This window comes from Lissotriton helveticus, chromosome 5_1, assembly GCF_964261635.1.
Source record: "Lissotriton helveticus chromosome 5_1, aLisHel1.1, whole genome shotgun sequence".
Classification (NCBI taxonomy): domain Eukaryota; kingdom Metazoa; phylum Chordata; class Amphibia; order Caudata; family Salamandridae; genus Lissotriton; species Lissotriton helveticus.
In genome coordinates this window covers 1,643,998,736-1,644,020,243 of record NC_136065.1, presented here as the reverse complement: position 1 = coordinate 1,644,020,243, position 21,508 = coordinate 1,643,998,736, and the positions used below count along the sequence as shown (strand labels likewise).

At 43.0% G+C, this 21,508-nt stretch overlaps 1 protein-coding gene across 1 annotated transcript in view; it reads left to right on the top strand.

Moving 5' to 3' along the window:
- Positions 1–14,407: 14,407 nt before the first annotated feature.
- The window catches only part of SALL2 (spalt like transcription factor 2), a 246,152-nt gene continuing 239,051 nt past the window's right edge, over positions 14,408–21,508 (top strand). The window contains exon 1 of the mRNA XM_078644856.1: positions 14,408–14,804. Within this exon, the coding sequence (XP_078500982.1) occupies positions 14,783–14,804 (22 nt within the window). The 5' untranslated portion in view covers positions 14,408–14,782. The remainder of the gene's footprint in view (positions 14,805–21,508) is intronic.

The window sequence follows — 21,508 nt, the reverse complement described above, 5'->3', positions numbered from 1 at the left end:
AAGTTTAATGGAAAGACATTTCCTGTTAAGAAGAGAATTATCAGGCCATGACGAAAAAAAGGTCAAGGACAAGATTGACATCACACAGAGATTGGTATTTGGGTCTAGGAGGTCTTCTCAGTCTAATACTCTTTAAAACTCTTCAAATAATAACGTTCTTACCTACCGTCTTACCGTTGACAAGAGAATGTCCGGCAGAAATAGCTGACCTGTAACAATTAATGGATCGATAGGAGAGGCCATTGTCGAATAATTCAACAAGGAAATTAACTATATTGACGATAGGAGCCTCCAAAAAAAACATTTTCTCCAAATGTTATTGTACCTGTAGTGAGTCCCAGGAGCCCAGGATTCACCAAGGAGAGTGAGAGCTGATGACGAAAGTCCAGACAACTCGTTAGATTGCCTGACACCTTCCAAGCAAGAAGGTTCAAATTCCCTGAAAGTATTAAGTGGTGATCTTCTCCGTCTGCGTTTAAAAGAAGGCCTTCCATTGCCGGAATTAGGAAGGGGATGTCGCAAGACAGTGCCAAGGTCGTGGGGAACCACGCTTGAGAGGGCCAGAAGGGAGTTATCAGGACCAGGGAACACTGGTTCTTGGTTGAGGAGGCGGGCACCCCAACCATGGAGGCTCGCGTCTGACTCCAAGACAAAATCCGGAGTCGACCCGAAGATAGCTCTTCCATTCCATGCATCCAAATTGTCCAGCCACCAAGAGAGTTCTGACCTGGCTTGTTGATCTAAGGTTATAAGGTCTCCGTACCAGACCGGATCTGAGGGCTTTGGCCTTCACTCTCTGAAGGGCACGATAGTTGAGAGGTCCCGGAAAGATGGCTTGAATGGAGGAAGAGAGTAGACCCAGAAGTCTGGCCAATTCTCGAAGAGTAAAAGATTGCTGGATTAGAACAAACCTGATCTCTTTCCGAATCTTGGCGATTTTCTTCTTGGGAAGAAGGAGGCATTTCGAAGTGTCTATGGTGAACCTGAGGAATTCTAGAGATTTTGAGGGGGTAAGGATGGGCTTTTCCCGATTTACAATGAAACGGAGATTCTCTATAAGGTCCATGGTGATCTTGAAATCTTCCAAGAGTTGAGTGTGAAGTTGGGACATGATGAGGATATCGTCTAGATAGATAATCATGCGAATCCCTTTTCCTCTCAAGAGAGAGACAATTGTTCTCATGATCTTGGTGAAACACCAAGGTGCGGATGATAGCCCGAAAGGGAGGGCTTAAAACTGAAAGAGGTGATTGTCCCAAATGAATTGAAGGAAGGGTTGGTGTTGTTCTACCATAGGGATGATAAAATAGGCGTCCTTTAGATCTAATTTGACCAGCCAGTCCCCTTGAAGAAGAAGGTCCCGGAGGAGGTGAATGCCCTCCATTTTGAAGTGTCTGTACAATAAGTACCTGTTTATTTATCGTAGGTTGATAACTGGTCTCCACCCTTTTTCCTTCTTTTGGACCAAGAAGAGTGTGCTGACAAATTTCTTTTGAGAAAAAGGAACTTCGATAATAGCGCCTTTTTGAAGCATAGAGGAGATTTCCTCCTTGACAATCTCCTGATGTTCTACTGGAAGGACCAAAGGTTTGGGTGTATGTATTTGACAGGGAAGCTCTACAAACTCTATTTTGAAGCCCTGAACTGTCTCGAGAACCCACGGGTCTTGAGTTAAAGATTTCCAAGCATGGTTGAAATGTTTGAGTCTTCCCCCAACCTTGGGAGGGAAAGAGGAGAGAGAAGGACTTACTTGGAGGGTTGCTGTTGGGAGTTACTCGGGAGGGGAAACCTGTGCCCGCAGCTCCTCTCCTCTTGAGGATGAGAAGGGCCGATAGTAGCCACGGCCGGAAGAACGGCCCCTTCTTCCAGCCTGTCGACAAACATTACTATTGAAGATATGCCTCATATTATTCTGGGACTTGTCTAGGGCAGTGAAAGTGGAAACATACTTCCCTATAGTTTTAATCATGTCCTCACCGAAGAGGAGGCCTCTGAGATTCTTTGAAGGTTCCTTTTCGGCCAGGTCACCCAGTTTTGGATTCATTTTTATTGAGGATGGTCTTCGTCCTTTGAATGTTGAGACCTGAATTAGCATTGCCAAGCAAGACGATAGCCCTCTGGCTCCAGCCCCTAACCAGGTTAGTTTCAAGGGGTGAATTGGAGATATAAGATTCTTTGGCCAAGTCAAGAATCTTAGTAAGGGGGCCGAGAACATCAAGAAGACGATGTTGACAGCTTTTTAGAGCTCCCTCAATGCCTTTCCTGGGGTCTTTACCCAGTTTAAACAGAAATGTAATAAGGTCAGGATCGAGATTAGGGGTTTGACAGACCTTGTCTTCGATGCAGGGTCTGAGGCATTCAGATCTGAGGGTATTACGTGTCTCGCTCTCAAGAGAATGTCTTAACCATCTGGTAATAAATTTAGAGACATGATCCTGGGGAAACCATTTGGAACTATTGGGGTGGGAGATGTGGAGAGGAGAAAACATTTCGCCACCCAAGGGGTCAAAAATGGCGTCTTTAGCAGAGGGGATATTAAAATCTAGGTCATTGAGATCTAGGTCGTTCAAGTCAAGGATTAACTCATCATAGGGGTTGTCGAAGACTTAATCGGTACCTGCATCATCACATGCACAATTAAAATTGGTGTCGCTGGGGACACCCGCCAAGTTTGTGCCGCTAGGGACACCCATCCTGTTCGTGTCGCGAGGGACACCGGTATCTTTTAAGGCGCGAGGGCCTCCCAACAAGCGTGAGGTGCTAGGACCTCCCAGGTCAAGTGAGGTACCACGACCTCTAATAGTGCCTTCACAATGTTTCAATTTTTTACTGTTCTTGGAATATACAGTTTGAGGATCACGGGGAGGGTCGTCATCATGTTCTTGTAGAAAGGGTCTCTTGGATGACATGACCTCCTTGAGCGTGCCCATCATACAGGACCTCATCTCCCTTTGTAAAAAAAATGTAAAACAGTCATTAGTATGATTGGGGGAACTAGCGATGTCATCGTCTGATTCCATGTCGGACATGACAGGTAAGGTATAACTAGGATAACTTTAAATTGTTAAATAAATGTATATATAAAATAGTATTTAACTGATTAATTAATTTCCAGTTATTCTAAATTTTCAAATTTCTCCCCTTTTTATTTTTTTTATTTATTTTTTATTTATTTGATGTGTGGAGGAAATTATATTAGGCAAAGGGAAGAGGGCTTAATGTTTGCTCTGAGCGAGCCTAGGATATTTAAGTCAAATGAGCAGACTAGAAAGGCCGCTAATGCGATATTTTCAATGTGATACGAATAATCCAGACTTTGTATTCAGTCACACAACATCATTCGATTTCAGTTCCAAATGGTATATTTATTCCATCTTCTTCAAGTTTAAATTGTTATGTTGTACTTCACATACAATTTCATTCCATTATTTCAAATTTTCGCAAAATCCCAATGCATTTCGTGCCATCCGGCACTTCATCAGGGGAATCTGTAAATTAATATATACGATGAGGACCCACTTTCAGATAACCTATGTAATAGACAAGCTCGAACATTTCATCTAAACAACAGTGAAAGCCTCTCTCCAAAAGAGCATATCCTGTGTGATTTACGTTGACAAATACTTATTAATAAACAAGCCTGTGACAGTGAATCGTTTATACACTTTTACAGCCAGTGTGCTGTGAATTCGTAAGTAAAAATGTAGTGAGCTCGTGAAACATAAATAAAAATGAAAAGTGTTCTTCGAATACGATCAATATGATTGTGCTCACGAATTAATGGCCAGTGATAATCGTCAGGAACACCATGCTAGTGTTGCCAAGACGAGTGCAAAGTAAATGTGTCGCATCATTTAAAACTAGAGCGGTGGTGACAAAATCAGCTCAATTACCGTGTGCGTTCAGTTCTACCGAATCCTAAAAAGCAAAAACTCGGTGTCAATTTACTCTTACTGGTTAGGTTGCGAAGCTGTCGCGTTGAGTGCAAAAAATGCTACTTGAAACGCCGTAGCGTAATGATTACGTTGCACCGTTATAAAATGTGTTGTTACCCAGTTTAGAAATAAATGATGTCATACCGAACGTTATACAAACGTTCTGAAGAGTGGCGGCCATCTTGCAATGTGAAAATGTATAAATAAAGCAGATGAATACCTTTATGAAGTATCGTAGAAAACTGGATAAATAAAATCACATGTATAAACCAGTGAGAAATTATAGATAGTACAGACGGTTCTAACTAGTTAACCTCAAATGAAGCTTCAACAAATAAGTATATATTACATGTATCAAGAAAAATAATATAGAAAAATAAAAATTCTCTACTTTCTACTGTCAATTCATGTTCATAGTTCATGTTCATAGTATTATGATATATCACAGATAGCACGAGAATTCCGTGCGGTCATTAAGCCAATGGGGCTTTAGAGCATCCAATCTGAATATCCATTCATTTTCTTTCTGCAGTAATTTCCGATTGAGATCAACATGTTCATCAACATCAGGTGTGTCTAAAACCAAGAATTTCAATTGCGAAACATTGTGTCTACATTCATTAAAGTGTGATGCCACTGACGATTTTCCATCTTTTCTCCTGATACTGCTCTTATGCTCGAAAAGTCTGGTCTTGATCTTTCTGATGGTTTTTCCGACGTATACAAGGCCACATGGGCACTTCAATAGATAAACTAGATTTTTAGAGTCACAAGTGGCTGTCACTTTCAGTTCTATGGCTTTCCACTACGTGGGTGATTTATTATTGTTCCTTTGATGATAGCATTGCAGTTGTTGCAATTCAGACAGGGCTGTGTACCTTTGTATCGGGTGGAGGATTTTATGTTTTTAGGAGTTTTTAGTAAGTCTAGAATGTTACGACTCCTGGTGAAAGCAAATCTGGGATTCTCTTCAAAAATACCTTTGAAATCTGGCTCAGACGCCAGAATTTGCCAATGTTTCAATAATATCCTTTTGAATACATGACTCTTTGTCGAGTATTTTGAAACAACAACCATCCTTTTAGTTTCCACTTTGTGAACTGGTTGGAGGAGATCACTCCTTGTTTTTGTGGAACATTTAGCTTCTGCTTTTTGTAAAATCTCCAGGGGATAACCTCGTTCTTGGAATCTTTCCAACATCTGCTTGACTTTTCTATCAGACTCTTCTGAATCTGACACTATTCTTTTGGTCCGATATACTTGCGAAATCGGAAGATTGTTTTTCAAAGATGATTGATGGAAGCTTCGATAGTGTAGCAGATTATTGCGATCCGTAGCTTTCTTGTACAATGTGGTGGTGATTTGATTGTGTTCAATTTTTAACAAGACATCCAGATAAGCTATTGTTGTTTTGTCAGTCTGATATGTAAATTGTATGTGATCGTTAATGTTGTGGAGATTATCCAATTCCTGTATTAGAACATCATATGGGCCCTGCCATAGCACAAAAATGTCGTCAATGAACCGTAGATAAATACGTGCATATTTTTTCCATTGTTCTCCATTCAAAATGTGATTTGTCTCAAAGTTACTCATAAAAATATTTGCGTAGCTTGGAGCCATACAAATACCCATTGAGGTACCACTCAATTGTAAGGATTAATGCATAATGTAGCCTCCTGTCTTGTAATGAAAGTTTGATTGTAAGTCACAATTCTGAAAATGCCACATTTAGAAAGTTGTACAAAAGGGGGTGGTGATGGACTGAGCATCTGAATCAATCAAACACTCACACCCAGTCAAAAGATCTGGGTTTAATCCATCACCGTTCTTTAGCCCACTCTGCCACCCCAGTTCAGACATGGCTATATGCAAATCAGTCTGACCCTGTGCCTCATGGGAACAGTCCAAATGGGGTGGCTGAGTGGGCTAAAGAATGGTGATGGATTAAACCCAGATCAGTTGACTGGGGGTGAGTGTTTGATTTGCTCAAACGCTCCGTCCATCATCCCCTTTTGTAACATTTAGAAAGTTGCCATTTTTTTCTAACCATTTTCTAACCATTTAGTGCCTGAGCCTGTTTCCTGGATCACATGACTAGGTATACTTGGCAGTTAGACTTTGTTTTATTCCTCCCAGACAGTCACACAATAGACAGCTAGTGTTTGGCAGGATGGGCCATCCAAGGTAGATGGGGGTGGGGGGAGGGTGAGCTGTGCACAGCCCTACTTGCACTTCAAAGACTCTACTTCATCTCGCACACAATAGCCTATTGGGCCTGCAGGCAGACTGGGTCCAGGGCAGGGAGGCAGGAAATTCCAGACATTTCTGTAGGGGTAAAAACTCCAGAAGTTTCTTCCACTTCAAAGAGGGCACCAGGTACAAAAGTGGACCCTCAGACTCACTCTTCTGGACCTGTGGTGGGACTCTCAGAGAACTGCCCAGTTGCCTGTGGCCTACTGTGCACTTCAGAGGCCTGCCCTGCTGCACCAAGAGGACTGCACTGGTTCCTGGAGCCTGCCCTGTGCCCTGAGGATTGTGCTGCGGTTTGAATCCTGCCTTCCTGCTTGAACCCAAGACTTCCAGAGAGACTTCAAGGGCTAGTTGGCTGTCTTCCTGATCGGAGCCTCAGGGACAGAAAAGGCTCCAACCATCCAGCACCTATACCTCGCCTGAGGGAGTCCTGACCCTCCAAGTGGTGCCCCTCCAGTCTTCGATCCTTGGAGGTGGTGCTAAAGGTGTCCAGTTAGGCCAAATCTAAAAGTTGGGACTTAAAAAATATTCTGCCAAACAGTGCTCTGAGAAGCGAGAGGACACCAAGAAATACCGGCTCACCGATCTGTCCAAGGTGCATCACCGATTGGCCTGACTTCACGGCAGCTCCTAATACGTTATTCTACGCAGTAGTTAATTCTGTTCAGCATCTTTTCGTGGAGTCCTCATCGGCTACACCCTGCAGTATCATCGCACTGGTGATTTCCGGCTTCCAAAAAAGAGACTAAGTCCAAACAGAGAAATCTTTGCCACAACTTTGTCCTGGGGCTCTACGACAACAGTACCTCCTCCTCGGACACCTGCCAGCTGCTGTGTCCCACAGAACTCTACCTTTCAAGACATTTTTCTTGAAAAATTCTTCAAGCCCAGAGGTAAGTTGACCCGGTTTCACACGATTAGATGTCCACAGTCGGCTTTAAAAATTCATAACTCTAGGGCTACATATTGGATTTTTGTCATTTTGGTGTCAACATTTTTATCAATATGTACTCTAATTTTCTAAATTGGTGTTGTGTTTTCACTTTAGTACATATTTTACACATTGCCTCTAAGTGACTGCTTTTGTGCAACACTACCAGAGGATTAAGCACAGGTTAATTTAGTGACTTTTTGTGCTTCACTGACAACGATTGTGGCTGTGGTTTGGAAGGGTACACAGCCCCCTCAATCAACAACCCAATTTCTCACATATACGTATGCACATGTATATGAACATATATATCCATGTTTGCTTAAACTGTTTAAATATGTCTTTGAATGGATGTGTGTGTATATACCTATATGGGCATATTGAGAATAGATACATCGAAACAATACATATGATATTTCTAGTTAATCCCACCAGCTTTATCTGTAGCAGCAGCAGGTGCAGTCCTTCTTCTGTTTTCCACAGGTCCAGCGGCATTGTGAGGAAGGTAGCCAGGAGGGACACTTTGAAGACTGGCACTAGCTTGTGGGATACTCCTTGACCAATAGAAGTAAAATTCCCACAGGCAATCTTGCCAACTCCTACTTCACTTCCTGAGGTTTAGCACTAACCAATTCCTCAGTGCGTATCTCTGCCCAAATCCAAGATGTCTGAATCTTCCTTCCCTATGTCAGAGCTAAGGGCACACCCCTGAAGTGTATATATGAAAATGAGGACCTCCTCCTGCGAAACTAGGACAGGGTTTCCTCCACTCTGGCTACTTGGACAGTGACAGGGGCAGGCCTAGGTATGAGTTACATCTGCATGTGACAGGGGCTTCCCCCCTTGAAGCTTGTACAGTTCGCGGTCACATCCCCCAGGCCATCCAGTCAGGAAGAGGTCACACCTCATCCCAGCCATGGGCCTTTTATTCCCTTTCCTGAGAGCAGTTCTCATCTGCCAGTTGACAGCTTGTGATTATCTATGAAAGGGCTACAAGAAGCATTAGGCAGAAAAGTGGCAACTTTGTAAAAGTATTGAGCAAAAAGAGCACGCTTCTCGTGCTCTATACTGTCGCACTGCAGAAAGTGGGATGTGTCCCCTAAGTAACCAATTTATCCAACTACTCTTCAGTAAACAAATGACGCCATAAGTGAAATCAATTTCTTTTGATGAACCTTCTTCATATCATCACTACGGAGACGGTGTGGTTGCACCTGCATAATTTTATTTGACTTTTAAACACCAGCTGTATGCCTGTATTTGGCTTTGTACAATGGTACGTCTTTCACAGGTGAATCAATCATGAAGTGAATAGAATCTTTGTGGACCCAATGCATTTCTAGCCATTTAAGCTCTTCGTCAGGGGTTTCTATGAAAAATGAAAGAGACAACTAAATTTGCATGAACATAAACATTACGAAAAAACGAAATACAAAACAATATAACTCACATAATCACAACCCACTATATCCATCCACCTTTTCACAAACTCCCAGTGTGCTCCTGTGCCAAATATCGTGCTCAAATCTGACCCCTGTTTCTGCTCTAATATAACATCTAACCATCTAACCTCTACTACAAATCATGAAACCAAATTGCCCCAAAACAGATTACAGTTAGTTTAATCGTGCCGTATAGGAACCTTCATAGACGGTTAGAGGTTATATTGTTTTGTATTTCGTTTTTTCGTCATTTTTATGTTCATGCAAATCTAGTTGTGGGAGACAACACGCTCCGTGTTGCCTGGGCGATACAAGCAACGATAGGAACACATGGTGAAACAAAACTTGGCCCTGATGAATCTGCGTAAAGTCTTGAAGCAGAGAAACATGTTGGCATCCAACAGTGGTATGCATACATAGCAAACTATACTGTTTTTTACTTTGAGTGGGTTCACGGAGCAAAAGAACAAAGTTGTTGCACATTGAGTGAATCCGTCCAATTTTAACTTATTTTCCCACACTGTGAGGTGTGACACATTCCTGCACTTCACAATTTGCACCTTCTTTATTACTTTACTTCTTTTGTTGGACACTTTTTCTGTTAAGAGCGTAATGACGGCCAATGATGATAACAATGGACTCAACTGGTGAGTACCTATCAGTGGTCCGCCTGGTGGTGCGTCCGTGAGATGTCATTTCGCTCATTTCACTTTTTTCATATTGAGGAGTGTATGATCGGGACTGCAACAGTTGAGAATGCGTAGTCTATGATTCCATCATATACTAAAAAACTGTCAACAAAGTGTGAGAATAGGTTTTTAAGATTTACATATATATGAATACTACTACATAGAGTACAAGGAGGGTTATGTAGAAGACTACAAACCTCTAAATAGGACTGCAGTGTGGAGATACGACAAATTAGGATCTCCGTAGTCTTAGGACCCTGGTCTTTTTGTGTATTATTGATCGAACATCTACCAATATGATATACATAGAACGCATGGCATTATTGAACATGATATCCCAGATTGGAGAATTCAAATATACGGTTTATCTCAGAGAAAATACCTGGTAAGTCAAAAACAGTAGTCGCGTAGTATAAAACGTATGTCTGTCATCCATCCCATTAGGAACAGAGAGAGAAGAACACATTCCATTTGTCATCATACAAGCAATTGAATTTTTTGTTAAAATGATCCTACCCCCCAATGGGGCCCTTATATGCAGAGATGTGTGGAACATGAACGATTTGGAGCACAAACTTACCCAAAGTCTTGTTAAAGTCATTTAAAACCAGTTGGTAATACAAGCACACAGCTATTTGAATGTAAGCATGAACTGTGTTACGTTATGCACCCCTGGCTACCTTCCTCACAACACTGCTGGACCTGTGAAAAACAGAAGAAGGACTGCACCTGCTGAACCAAAGGACTGAAACTCAGAAGAAGGACTGAATACGCTGTTTTACCAGTGGGGAGGAACCCAAGGGGCTCTGCCTGCTTCCATTTGAACCCAAGACAGAAGAATGGACTCCAAGGACTTGTTGACTAGCCTATTATTAAGCTCCAGGAACACAAAAGCTGTAAGAAGCCTGCAGCAAAGAAGATCCCAGCTGACCAGTTCGATCTGGATTTGCCCAGGACCCTGCTAGTGGCTTCTGAGAGTTTGAGCCCTAACTCACCAAATGGTGTCCAAAAGGTCCTTGACCATTAGCTGATGTTGGAGCGTATTTTCTCCCTCTCAAGATTGCAAAAGTGGACAAAGAGAATTTTTTTTCAACTTTTTCATAGGAGAACAAGAGGCTACCATGAGACTGCCGTACAACTTCAGCCGCCATTGCATCGCATGTCAGATTTAACTTCGCTGTGAGAAGCCCTACTTTCAGAATATTTCTACGTCTGAACATAGAGGATTTCACTGGAACCAACATCCAGCAGCACCCCACTGTCATTGAGCACTCTATCGGATCCAGCCAGCAGACCATTCCATCGACAAGAAAATTCCTCCAGAAATAAAAGACTACGGGCCACATCTATGAAACAATTTTGCATTTGCAAGCGGTGTAAATTGCAAAATTCATCAGTTTGCAAATGCAAAATAGCCCTTCATGATGTATGAAAGGCTTTGTAGTCGCAATTTTATGCAATTGCATTTTTTTGCGATTACCTAAATTTGCGAATGCAAATAGGGAATCTCAATTTATGAGTCTGTAAACATTCATATAAAGCATTTACCAAATGCAAACTGCGCATTTAGGAAAATGCAATTACCACCGAGTTAAAGTTGATGACAACCATGTACAAACATTGAAAAATGCACAAAACTGCATTTTTCAAAGTGCCAGGTAGGGCATGTGTGCGCTTTACTTGTGCACATTTCTTTTTTTGAGGTACTTTAAGGGGGGCCTGGGGCCTTTGGGCACTCTTGCCGTTGCATTCGCTAATTTGCGATTCCCAATTAGGGAATTGCAAATTGGGTAATGAAAAACGATTTGCACCCATGGTGGGCCTTTCAGCCCATCAGAACGAATAGAGTAATATTACTTAATAGCGATTAGCTATTTACCGAACCGCTATTAGGTAAAGAATAGCGGAATCTTCGGCAATTGCTTACAATCATAGCATTTTGCGATTACCAAATAGCGATTTGGTAAAAGTCACAATCTAAAAATCACAAAGTGCTTTTTTGATACATGTGGCCCCACGTCACAGAGTAAACTTTTACCCATGACAAACCTGGTCCCAGTATCTGACCCGTGCTTCATCTTGGTCAGTCTTAACTCTTGAGTTTGGCCCGGTCTAGCATGACGGATACACATGGTTGATGCTTTGTGTTTTTTGGCATTAGAAAACTTTAAAACATCTAAAAATCCTATCAGCGGTTTCTGGGACCAATTTTTGTTGTTTTGGTCTCTATTTGGTCATTAAATGCATACTATTTTTATATATTGGAGTGGGATGGTTTTTGTGTTGTGTTTTCAACTTATTAACTGTTCTGGGTACTGATAAATGCTTTACATTTGCTCCTTTGAGTTAAGCCTGACTGCTCTGTGTCACAGCTACCCAGGACTGAGCTATGGTTTAAATTAAAGTAACCTAGCTAGTCATGATATTGAATAGAGACATTATTACTTGATGAGGCCTCACAACCACCCCAACTAATAATCCACCTTCTCAGAGGCTTCAGCTTTTCATAGAACAGTCTTTAAAATAAATGGATTTGTATAGCTTGTATTGTTGTCTGTTCCGATTTTAGCCATCTTGTAATGGTTTACCAAAGCATGTTGTCTCTTATGGATTTCTTTGGAGGGTCTTCATCAGGACTGTGTGGGACACTCAGGGTAAGAAGATAATCTAAAGTTCATATCGTATTGAAATTGTGTCCTGGGTTTACCTTAAGGGAGTCACCCTATGACCAGCAGTTATTTTGTAGTAATGTGCTTTTCTGGGAACAATTTTCAAATATAAGCACAAGGGTAAAAAAAAATATTTTCGACATTAGTTTATTTGTGTCGCCGGAATCCTTCTAGCAACTGTTGAATCTAGGCGCATCTAAAGACTGCGAAACAACATACGGGAAGATGCCCCTACTGCAGTGGCATCAGAATAGAGATATACTTACTGAAGTGGCATCACAAAAGAAGCATCACTTCATAAAGTAATATCACATTTACTGTTAATCTTACTGCTGTTAGATCACGCTGTGAAATGCACGTACTCTAGTAATATCACACTGGTTGCTACTTTTAATGCTGTGACGTCAAATTAGAATCAGGGCTGTTACCCTGGGAGAGGCTGTTACTTTAGCAATTTTACATTGGAATCTGCACTAACTTCAGTGAACTCACATTGATGAATAACCTTACTGCTGCAACATCACACTCAAAACTGACCTTTTTGCAGTGACATCACACCAGGAGCTACCCATTCCCTAGTGCCATCACACTGGTGGATTATCCTCTATGTCCTTGTGTACAGGACTTGAGAAACAATGCCTGCTATCACTCTTTTGACAAGCGGGTACAAGGACACTCAAAATGCTGCGCAGTACTGTTCTGGGAGCTCCAACAAATCAATTGGGGTTTTGACCAAATTTCTGTTATTGGTGGAGTTGCTTTCAATGGATCAGCAGAAATATTGCTGTGTTCATTTTAAAGGCATGCATATGAATACTAACTGGCAGTTGATGATTGATATTTTATATTACTAGCAAGTATTAGGTTGTTTTTTCATGTATTGACTCCATTGCTTTTTAAGATAAATGATGCAATAAACTATTACCTACGTCTTACAAGTGGTCTCGCTATCCAGATAAAGTCCTTTCCCTGAAGGTAACAGGTCAAGTTTACCATTTACATGGTCCTACTCCAAGGGCTTTAAGTGGGCCGGGTCTTATCGGTGCTCAGCACCTGCAGTTCTTAAAAGCAGGGGCAGAGATGGTCCCCATCCGGATCTCCCTTTTTGCCCTCACCATGAAAAAATTAAATCTTAACTCTGCAGCAGTACCACCCTTCAGTGCCTTTGATGTAACTTCAAAGAGACTTGTTATAGTTCTTTCACAATCCCACCATTTCAGAACTGAAGAATTTTCAGTATGCTATACTACGAAGGCATGGTGTTGTTTATTTATCTTATGCAACTAACAACCAAACAAAGTGAATAGTACTGGCTTGTTGTAAGTGTAATTGTACTTGCTGTATCATATATATGGATGTAATGACAAAAGTAGCTAAATACCTGTGGGGCGGCACACTAATAAAGCATAAGTTTTCAGCTTAGTTTTTAGACACGTCCTTAATTACATCTGCCACGCCCCTCTGAGAGACCCTCCGGTTTTTAAATCCCGCTTAAAGCCCTGCCTACTCCCATTATAAGCACTGGAGCAGTGCCATACATACCAGCCCTCCCGATTCAGGCAGGAGACTGCCGATTTCAAGGCTAGTCTCCAGCATCCCGATTCCTGCATGCTGAAACCCGATTTGCAGTTTTGAAAACTGCCAAAAATAAAATGTTTGCGCCTGTCACCGACGCTCCGAGATCCCCCTCCAATAATTACCTCTGACATCAAAGGTCAACACTGTGTCCTTAATTTTTGGGGGGGGGAATTAGAGCATGTGACAGGCTTCAACATTTTATTTTTGGCAGTTTTAAATAGAGTAAACCAAAACAAAGTTTAGAACTCTGTTTTAGTTTGTGCTACGTTATTAAACTGCCAAAAATTAAATGCTGTTTGTCACCATACATACCAGTAGATCCAATCGAGGCAGATTGGTTCTGCTTCAATACATCACAAGTGAAAATCTATCCTGTAAAACTTTTTTTTAAACAACCACTTTCCTGCTCTAAAATGTTGCCGGTACTATCCCTTTGAAATTAAAGAAGTGCAGGTACTGAGAGAAGGTGCAGCCCATTTAAATGCTGGTCACAAGAAGTCTTTCAAAGAAAATGAAAGGGTGTTTTCATACATTTCAACATTTTAGAACAGGAAAGTGGGGGGTTGTGAAAAAATTGGGGAATTTATTTTCCCCATTCACCTATATTAAACCAGAGGCAATTTTAGGCAGGAGACAAATAAAATAAAGCCATTTTTTACTTCAAAATCGTAAGAATCCCACATGAATAGGGTTTGCTGGCATGTATGTGCATTGTATAAGGATTACAGGCTCGCATTTATTTTAATGCCTATCATTTAAGCGCCAAACGAGCGGACAAATGTGTTAGTGATAAATAAATTACCCATATTTTATTATAGGACCTTGTTGCAGTGGTCTTGTCAGGTTGTAAAATGGAAATAGGTCTGTTAACTAGTAAAGGGCCTCTCCAGGGGACTCTAACCTTCAGCCGCCAGTCACGGGATGAAGCTGGATCGATATGCAAAGGAAAGGGGAGAGGGACGGTCTGACCGGCTCGGAGCTGACGCGTTCGCCGGCAACCGTGTGACGTCGCATCGACAAGGTCATCGGGGGTGAAGTGCTTCGGCTCTCGGTGTCATCCGAGGCGAGCGACCCCCGCCCCAAGACCGGGAATCTGTATGGAGCATACGCGGCTGCGTTCAGCCATCGCTCCGGTCCCTCGGTTGCTGACAGGTCCTGGGAGGCCTCGGGGTGTCGTCGGTTCTTCTGCCCCCGCGACGGCTGGAGAAGGTCCGGGAGGCTGAGGGGGCGACGGAAGCGCGGGGAGGCCCGAGGGAGCAGCCGAGGCCGCGGAGCTGGGGACGTCATGGAGCAGCAGCAGCAGCAAGGTACGGGGCTGCCGGAGCCCATACGTCACCCTCACCCCGGGGAACACTGCTGGTCCATATGTACTCATGCCAGCAGCCGGCAGGCACGTGTGTGCTCTGAGTTTTTAATCTCCCTCATATGCATTTAGCTCAGTGGACATTCAACAATTATAGTGCTTGCTGTACCTTTTAAGGCACTAGTCGCAGCCGTGGATGGTCCGGGCTTCCTGGCTCAGCGAAGCACGCATCGACTTCTCTTCAGTGGAAGCCAGTCTGAGAAATGCGCGTGCCTCTGGGCGTTATGACGTTTATTGATATTTCCCTAGGTGTGAGTGACATGTGCTCTCATGCGCTGTTGATCGGCTGAGCCCTTTCACATAATTCCACGGTATCCACCACAGGCTGGAATCCAAAGAACTATATGTCCGGTGTTACGTTAGACCCATGGCCAGGACTGGCACTGCTGCCAATATGGCACGCCAAGGCAGTTTTATAAGCAACTGCTGTTCTTATAGTATTCTCTTGTGCTTCCTTTTTGGTGCTCGGTGACCTCGTAGTGTCAATGCTACGTTGTCATGGGCTGCATTGCAGGTGGTTCAGCCTGTTGTGTTTGTGTGGTTTCTTGATATCTACCACAAAATGGCGAACCCTTATCACCCTTGTTCCAAAACCGCAGCTCTGCTACTCTGCACTGCTGCCAAGTTTTCAGTCTGCTTATTATGTGTGACATTGCAAGCGTTTTAATGTGCTGATGTGCGACATTTGAATTTATTTTACGATGCACTTAAACTGACACTTTTTAGATGTGATGTTTAATGAGATACATGTCGGAAATTAGGCCTTTCAGTCTAGTCTAAACGAAAAGGACTGCTGACAATGTCCCTGACATGCTATACCCTTCCTTGAATACAAAGTCTTCCTGCTAAAAAAAAAAAGCCAGGCCTGACAGAATGAGTCAGTAACCCTAGAAACTGGCCTGGCAGCTATGTTATGGTCTTACCTCTTCTCCCTGCCTACCACCTCACATAGTTGTAGTTTCCAACGCTTAATTTGTAAACAAATAAGTGCCAGGGCTCTCAACAGGAAACTCCTAAAGCTTGCACCTGGTGTTGGCAATAACAGTATCATCACGCCGGAGAACAATCACACTCCTCCTATAAGTGTTCAGACCATTCCAGGACCTCAGAGCTATAAGAATGGCTTGGGCAGCAGGAATTAGTTTATTTGTAATGTGACATGAATTAATGGATGGTTGTTCTGCTCATCTCTGATTGGGACAAACAGCGCCACCTTGTGGCAGACTGTCATAAGTGCCAGTTTTGACAATAAAATGCTGGTGCCGAGCACCGGAAACCACCGGCTCACATTAGCTACTGGTAGTTTCACATTTTAAGTCTTTATCATAAAATCTAGGGCATACCGCAGTTGTCACGTGGACTGCATCGCATAGATCTTGCCAGACCTTAAGGGCCAACAGCAGAAGTGGGAAACTGCTGCAGCTTGCAGTAGTGTATTTACAAATTAAAATGTATGGGGACGTTTGTTGAATGAGCAATCGAAATGCTTTGTAAGACTATCCTGCCATGCTTCTGCGTTGGGTTCGTTTATCTGACCTCCAAATTCAAGCACTCCTCCTTTTCTATTCGTCACTCGGCCAGCTGCCCCTCCCACAATGATACTGTCACAGAACTCAGAAACATTGTGTTTAGGAAGTACAGCTGTGACTGTTAATCCATGGTGTTAAATTTGTCCAAATAATGCTTACTATAGCTACAAAGTTCAACCTAAGAAACACTAACATGTCACGTCTTCTGGTTGACTGTCAGTGACACGGTTCATGTTATGAAAAAAATCACAGCACTGTGAGAGGGGGATAAAACTTTCAAAACATGGGAGGGTCTTATGGAAAAGCAGACCGACTTCCTCTTCTTCCTGTGTGAATCCCAACTTTATCACCTTCCCAAATCAGGAGCTTGCATCTCCATTAGGCTCAAGCAAACCACAGTGGAAGAATGCAGCCCTCTCCCAATCGCCTTGCGAAACACATGCGCCTTCTTCTTTCGCTGTTTGAAACCTGTCACGGTGTAGGGCAATGGAGGGCTGATCTTCCAATGTAAGAAGACAGTCACCATTAACAACCCCAGATAGCAGCTAACTGCACAGCCAGCTCAGCACAGCTGATATTAACACATGATGTGGCCTGTTTCAGATTGACTTGTCAGCCATCAGGCATACCATCCAGGCTCACAGCGCTGAGCTAGAAGAGAGACACTTCACTTCAGTGCGGCAATCAGTGGCGGCTGCTGGGGCATTAAAGTGGTGGGGCAGCACAGGGTGGGTAGAGCAGGGGGACAGCGTGGGGAAAATCATAAAAAAAATGCTTACCTGCCATCTGCAGTGTCAGTGCTCCCCTTCGCCAATCCAGACACTGGTCTCATGCTGATATTACCCAGCATGAAAGCAGCGCCGTGATGGGTATGAGTGCACTAGTTATGGACTCACTAAGGGACTACGACCCTGTGCTTGCTCTTCACTCGGTTGTACAGTACAGCTCAGGTGGAGAGATCGAAATGCCCATGACGGTTTGGCCGGCCTTAGACAGCCGGCCAAACTGTCATGTGCGCTTGAAGCAGTGCCACGCTCCTCCTCCTTCCTGCCGCTGTGTCGTGTCAGAATGAACGACCCGCCCTCGGATCGGCTGCAGGAACTGAGCGAGGAGTAGTAAAATTACAATAACCTTTGTTATTATCATTTTATTTTTTAATTTTCACTGCTGAAAATCAGTGAGGCGATGCTCCTCTGCCTATGCGGAGGAGCCACCGCTGGCGGCAATGTAGCAAAATGAGTACATTTGAGTTAGAAGAACCTGTGATAATTTACAGTTGACGGCAGCAAGCCCAAGCGCGACCAGGTGGATTTTGCTAATTATTCCTACAGTGCCTTATCGCACATTCACGAGATCGGAGGAGCTCGTGAATGACTAATGCATTTAATGCAGTGATGCTGCCACCAGTACTTAAATGCATTAGTCTAACCCCTGATCTAGGTTACTTGGCAGGGCTGACTATTTTACATACCAGATATCTCTCATTATTTACTATGAATAGCCTTTCCTACTGCCAGTATTACCAAATAGCGAATTTTTGCTATTTGCTATTTGTTAATAGCAAACACCAATGTACAAATGTGTCTTTGACACATTTTCCGATTCCCAGTGGGTTGCAAATAGATCTACTGTATTAATATTCATGCGGTAGGTCTTTACATTGGCCCTACTTGGAAGCAAGCAGGTGTATTTTGGTATGGGGACAGGTTTCATGCCTGGATCCTTGGCAATTAAGGAGCAGGGCGGGCAATTGTGTACATCAAAGAAATTACTTCTGCCTCCTTTCCCATTGGTAGGGGAACAAGGCAGGGGTGCCCTTTGTATTAGCCACGTATATGGAGTCATAGGCGCAGAGGGTGCGGGATCTGTGCATTACTGGTGTGCAATTTGGGGGAGAAGAGCATACCGTTAGCCTCTATGCTGATGATGTGATAGTAGCACTCAAGGACCTGCTGATGGCTCTAACGGCCTTTCTAGAAGACTCGGGAGGATTTAGGGAGGCTGCTGGCTTCCACATCAACCATCACAAATCACATGTTCTCAACCTCATGGTTAGGCCTCCTGTGCAGATGCAGCTGGCTACCCAATACCCATTTAAATGGGCGGATGCCTTGGTGTCCTACTTCGGTGTTCAGATCGCTACCACAGTGGGGGATACCGTGGCGATCAACTACCAAGCCTTACTTAGACAGATCCGTATAGACCTTGCTCAATAAAAACACTACCCACTCTCATGGATCGTCAAGCGGGCGGCCCTGAAAATGACCATACTGCTGAGGGCTCTATTTGTTTTCCAAGCGCCCCTTTGACGCCCCCAATTGGCATCCTTCTCTACAGGAAGAAATCAACCACTTTGTTTGGGAAAGATTGAGGTCATATATGATCCGTCACCAGCCTTTTTCGCTATTATAAATCAGAGCATTTCCACTTCCTGGGGGAGCGAAACTGTAAGGAGTCTAAAAGGCATTGTTTTTTTATGGACAGTGTGATAGCAGGAGAACATCTCTAGAAGATCCCCTTTTTGCGAAAGCAGCAGAGGGCCTGCGCATGTACTCCTCACCCGTTACCAGAGCCAGGTATGGAACTGGGTAACCACTTGAATAGGCCTGACCTCATTCCCGTCACCACTGACAAATATGTTAGGTAACACAGAGTTTACCCCCAGTCTCCATTTGCCACCTGTCAGACAGTGGGCTGTTGCTGTAGAGGGCATATGTTTGACACTACGGGAACCACCCCCTTTGAACAGCTGAAAACTGACTATGGGCGGTCAGAGCAGCTGCGATTCATACTAGTTCTCTACTGGTTACCCATTTGGACATTCGCAGGGGGGGTGCACAACACCCACTCACACTCTTTGAAAGTGGCTACTGTCCAAGGACAGCAATGAACGCATCATTGCTGAATTATAGATTGTGCTGCTGCACTCCCATAATGAGGAGAAAACCCTGGGGTGGAAAAGATGGGAACTTGAGCTGGGACAGACTTTGACACATAAGGAATTGCAGGAGACTTACTATAGGGCAAGCCATACCATGCATAACACCGCAAGCATAGAAACCGCTGTTAAGATTGCAACTTACTGGTTTCTAACTCCTGGTGGACTTCACAGCCTTAGTGCAGACTCTTGGAGGGGCTCTGGGTCTGTGGTGCTCTCAGGACATTGCTTCACCTTCTCTGGGACAGTCCAAAATAGGCACGATTCTGGGACGCAGGCTTGGACAATGTTGATACACACTTCGACACACAGTTGCCATGCTTTCCAGCATACATTGTCCTAGGACTGCCCAACCCACTCACTTTTCCACTCAAATCACTTAGGGGGCGACACATTGGGCTCGCATTGGGAGCAGCGCTCCTAACCATCCTCTCCCACTAGGGAACACAGAAGCTCCCGACGCACACAGCATGGCTCCATGGAATATAGCCTATACTAGGCATGGAGTGTCTGACTCGTGCAGTAACCCATCAACTAGAAACCTATGGAGAACTCTAGCAACCGTATAAATCGATGCTCTCTGTCGAATTTTTCGAACTGACATGTCCTAGAGACCTACACCTGCTGCGTTTAATTATAGCTAAAGGATTATAGCAGAACATCTTTACTCAATGTGGGTACTCAAAATTCTTTATTAAAACCTACTTTGGTGTTCTGTTCTGCTTAATACTGTTCTCAATTTTATTTTTCCGTGCCCTTTTTTGTGAGGCATAAATATGGATTCGCAAAGTGGTCGAATCTCAAGAATTTAGATTTTTTTCCTGTGAATGTGTTTTGGCCCCGCATTTTTTCTTTAGAGGGCTTTTATAAGTGGTCTTTGGGACACATTCAGAAGTTAGAAACAAATCGGTGGTGTGTGTAAATCTTTTGTTCATTATTTTGATAGGTTCATCACATACCGACATCTGTTTTCAGGGCATAGAAATCCACAAGTATGCTTACCAGTTTTATATCAGCACCTGACCTAACAAAAAAAAGATTGATTGTCTCAGATTATCATTTTAGGGATACATAATATTAATACCATGCACATGACATTTTCTTTGTTATTACCGGTTACTATTACTTGTTTATTTTCTTGTTTTAATAATGGTAAATCTTTGTGACTGCAACGAGTTTGTGCCGTTGTGCTTGTAAGAATATAATCACACACTGTCTAGAGACATTCACAAGCTTTACAGTGCTTTGATCATTTAAGTATAATTGTATTTCATAGTTTATGTATTTTCAGGAAGGATTTTATACCCATGATTTAGCAATGTATGTGCATATGATCAGCACAGTTTTTAGCACATAGGTATTCTAGGCGCTGCATGTTTTTAAAGAATATCAGGTATACTTATTTGTCATTATTTCTCAAGAACTCACCCTTCACTGTACAGAGGAAAATGTATTGTTTCATTGCGTTTTTTGTATTTATAAGTCAGGGCCTACCCAGCTTGGACGTATGTTGTAGCATCTAATTAGTGATGTTATCAGTGTACAGACATCGTGACAATGTTATGACTTTCCCGAAGTCTTCTGTGTAGCAGCCAAGAAGCAATGCCTAGAGCTTTGTGTGTGACTTCTTTTATTAGAAGGATTAGTTCTCTTTTGCAGCGTCCTTGGTATAAACCTTGTGGTCACCTTTTTAAAATAAAAGGTGCTTTCGATAGCTAAGTAGTGCATTAGTCAGAAACGAATTCTCATGTGGTAGGGAACATTTTCCAGGTCTGGTGTTCTTCTCTATTTTGCTAAATACAGATTTCGACTCCATTTCTTCAGCTGGACATTGGTCATAAGTTCAAATTGTAAGATTCATGGGTGCTTTTTGTGGTCTATAGGAATGTCTGCCACCCTCTCTTTGATTGATGGCCACTACGGTGACAGTCTTTCTGATTATGGTCTCATTGTGTGAGACTGTTTTGAAGCAGTCTACTATTAGAGCATTTTTCTCCTAGCATCATTTTGTGGAGCAATATTGTATTTTCTTTAACTTGCATGGACATGATATTTATTAAATTATATTTATGCTACAATTACTGAATTGTGTTTATGGTCGTGTTATCCCATTCCACTTGAATTCCTCCAGATTGATGGTAGTTGAGACGGTGAAGGAGAAATATCCGCTGCACAGCTCAG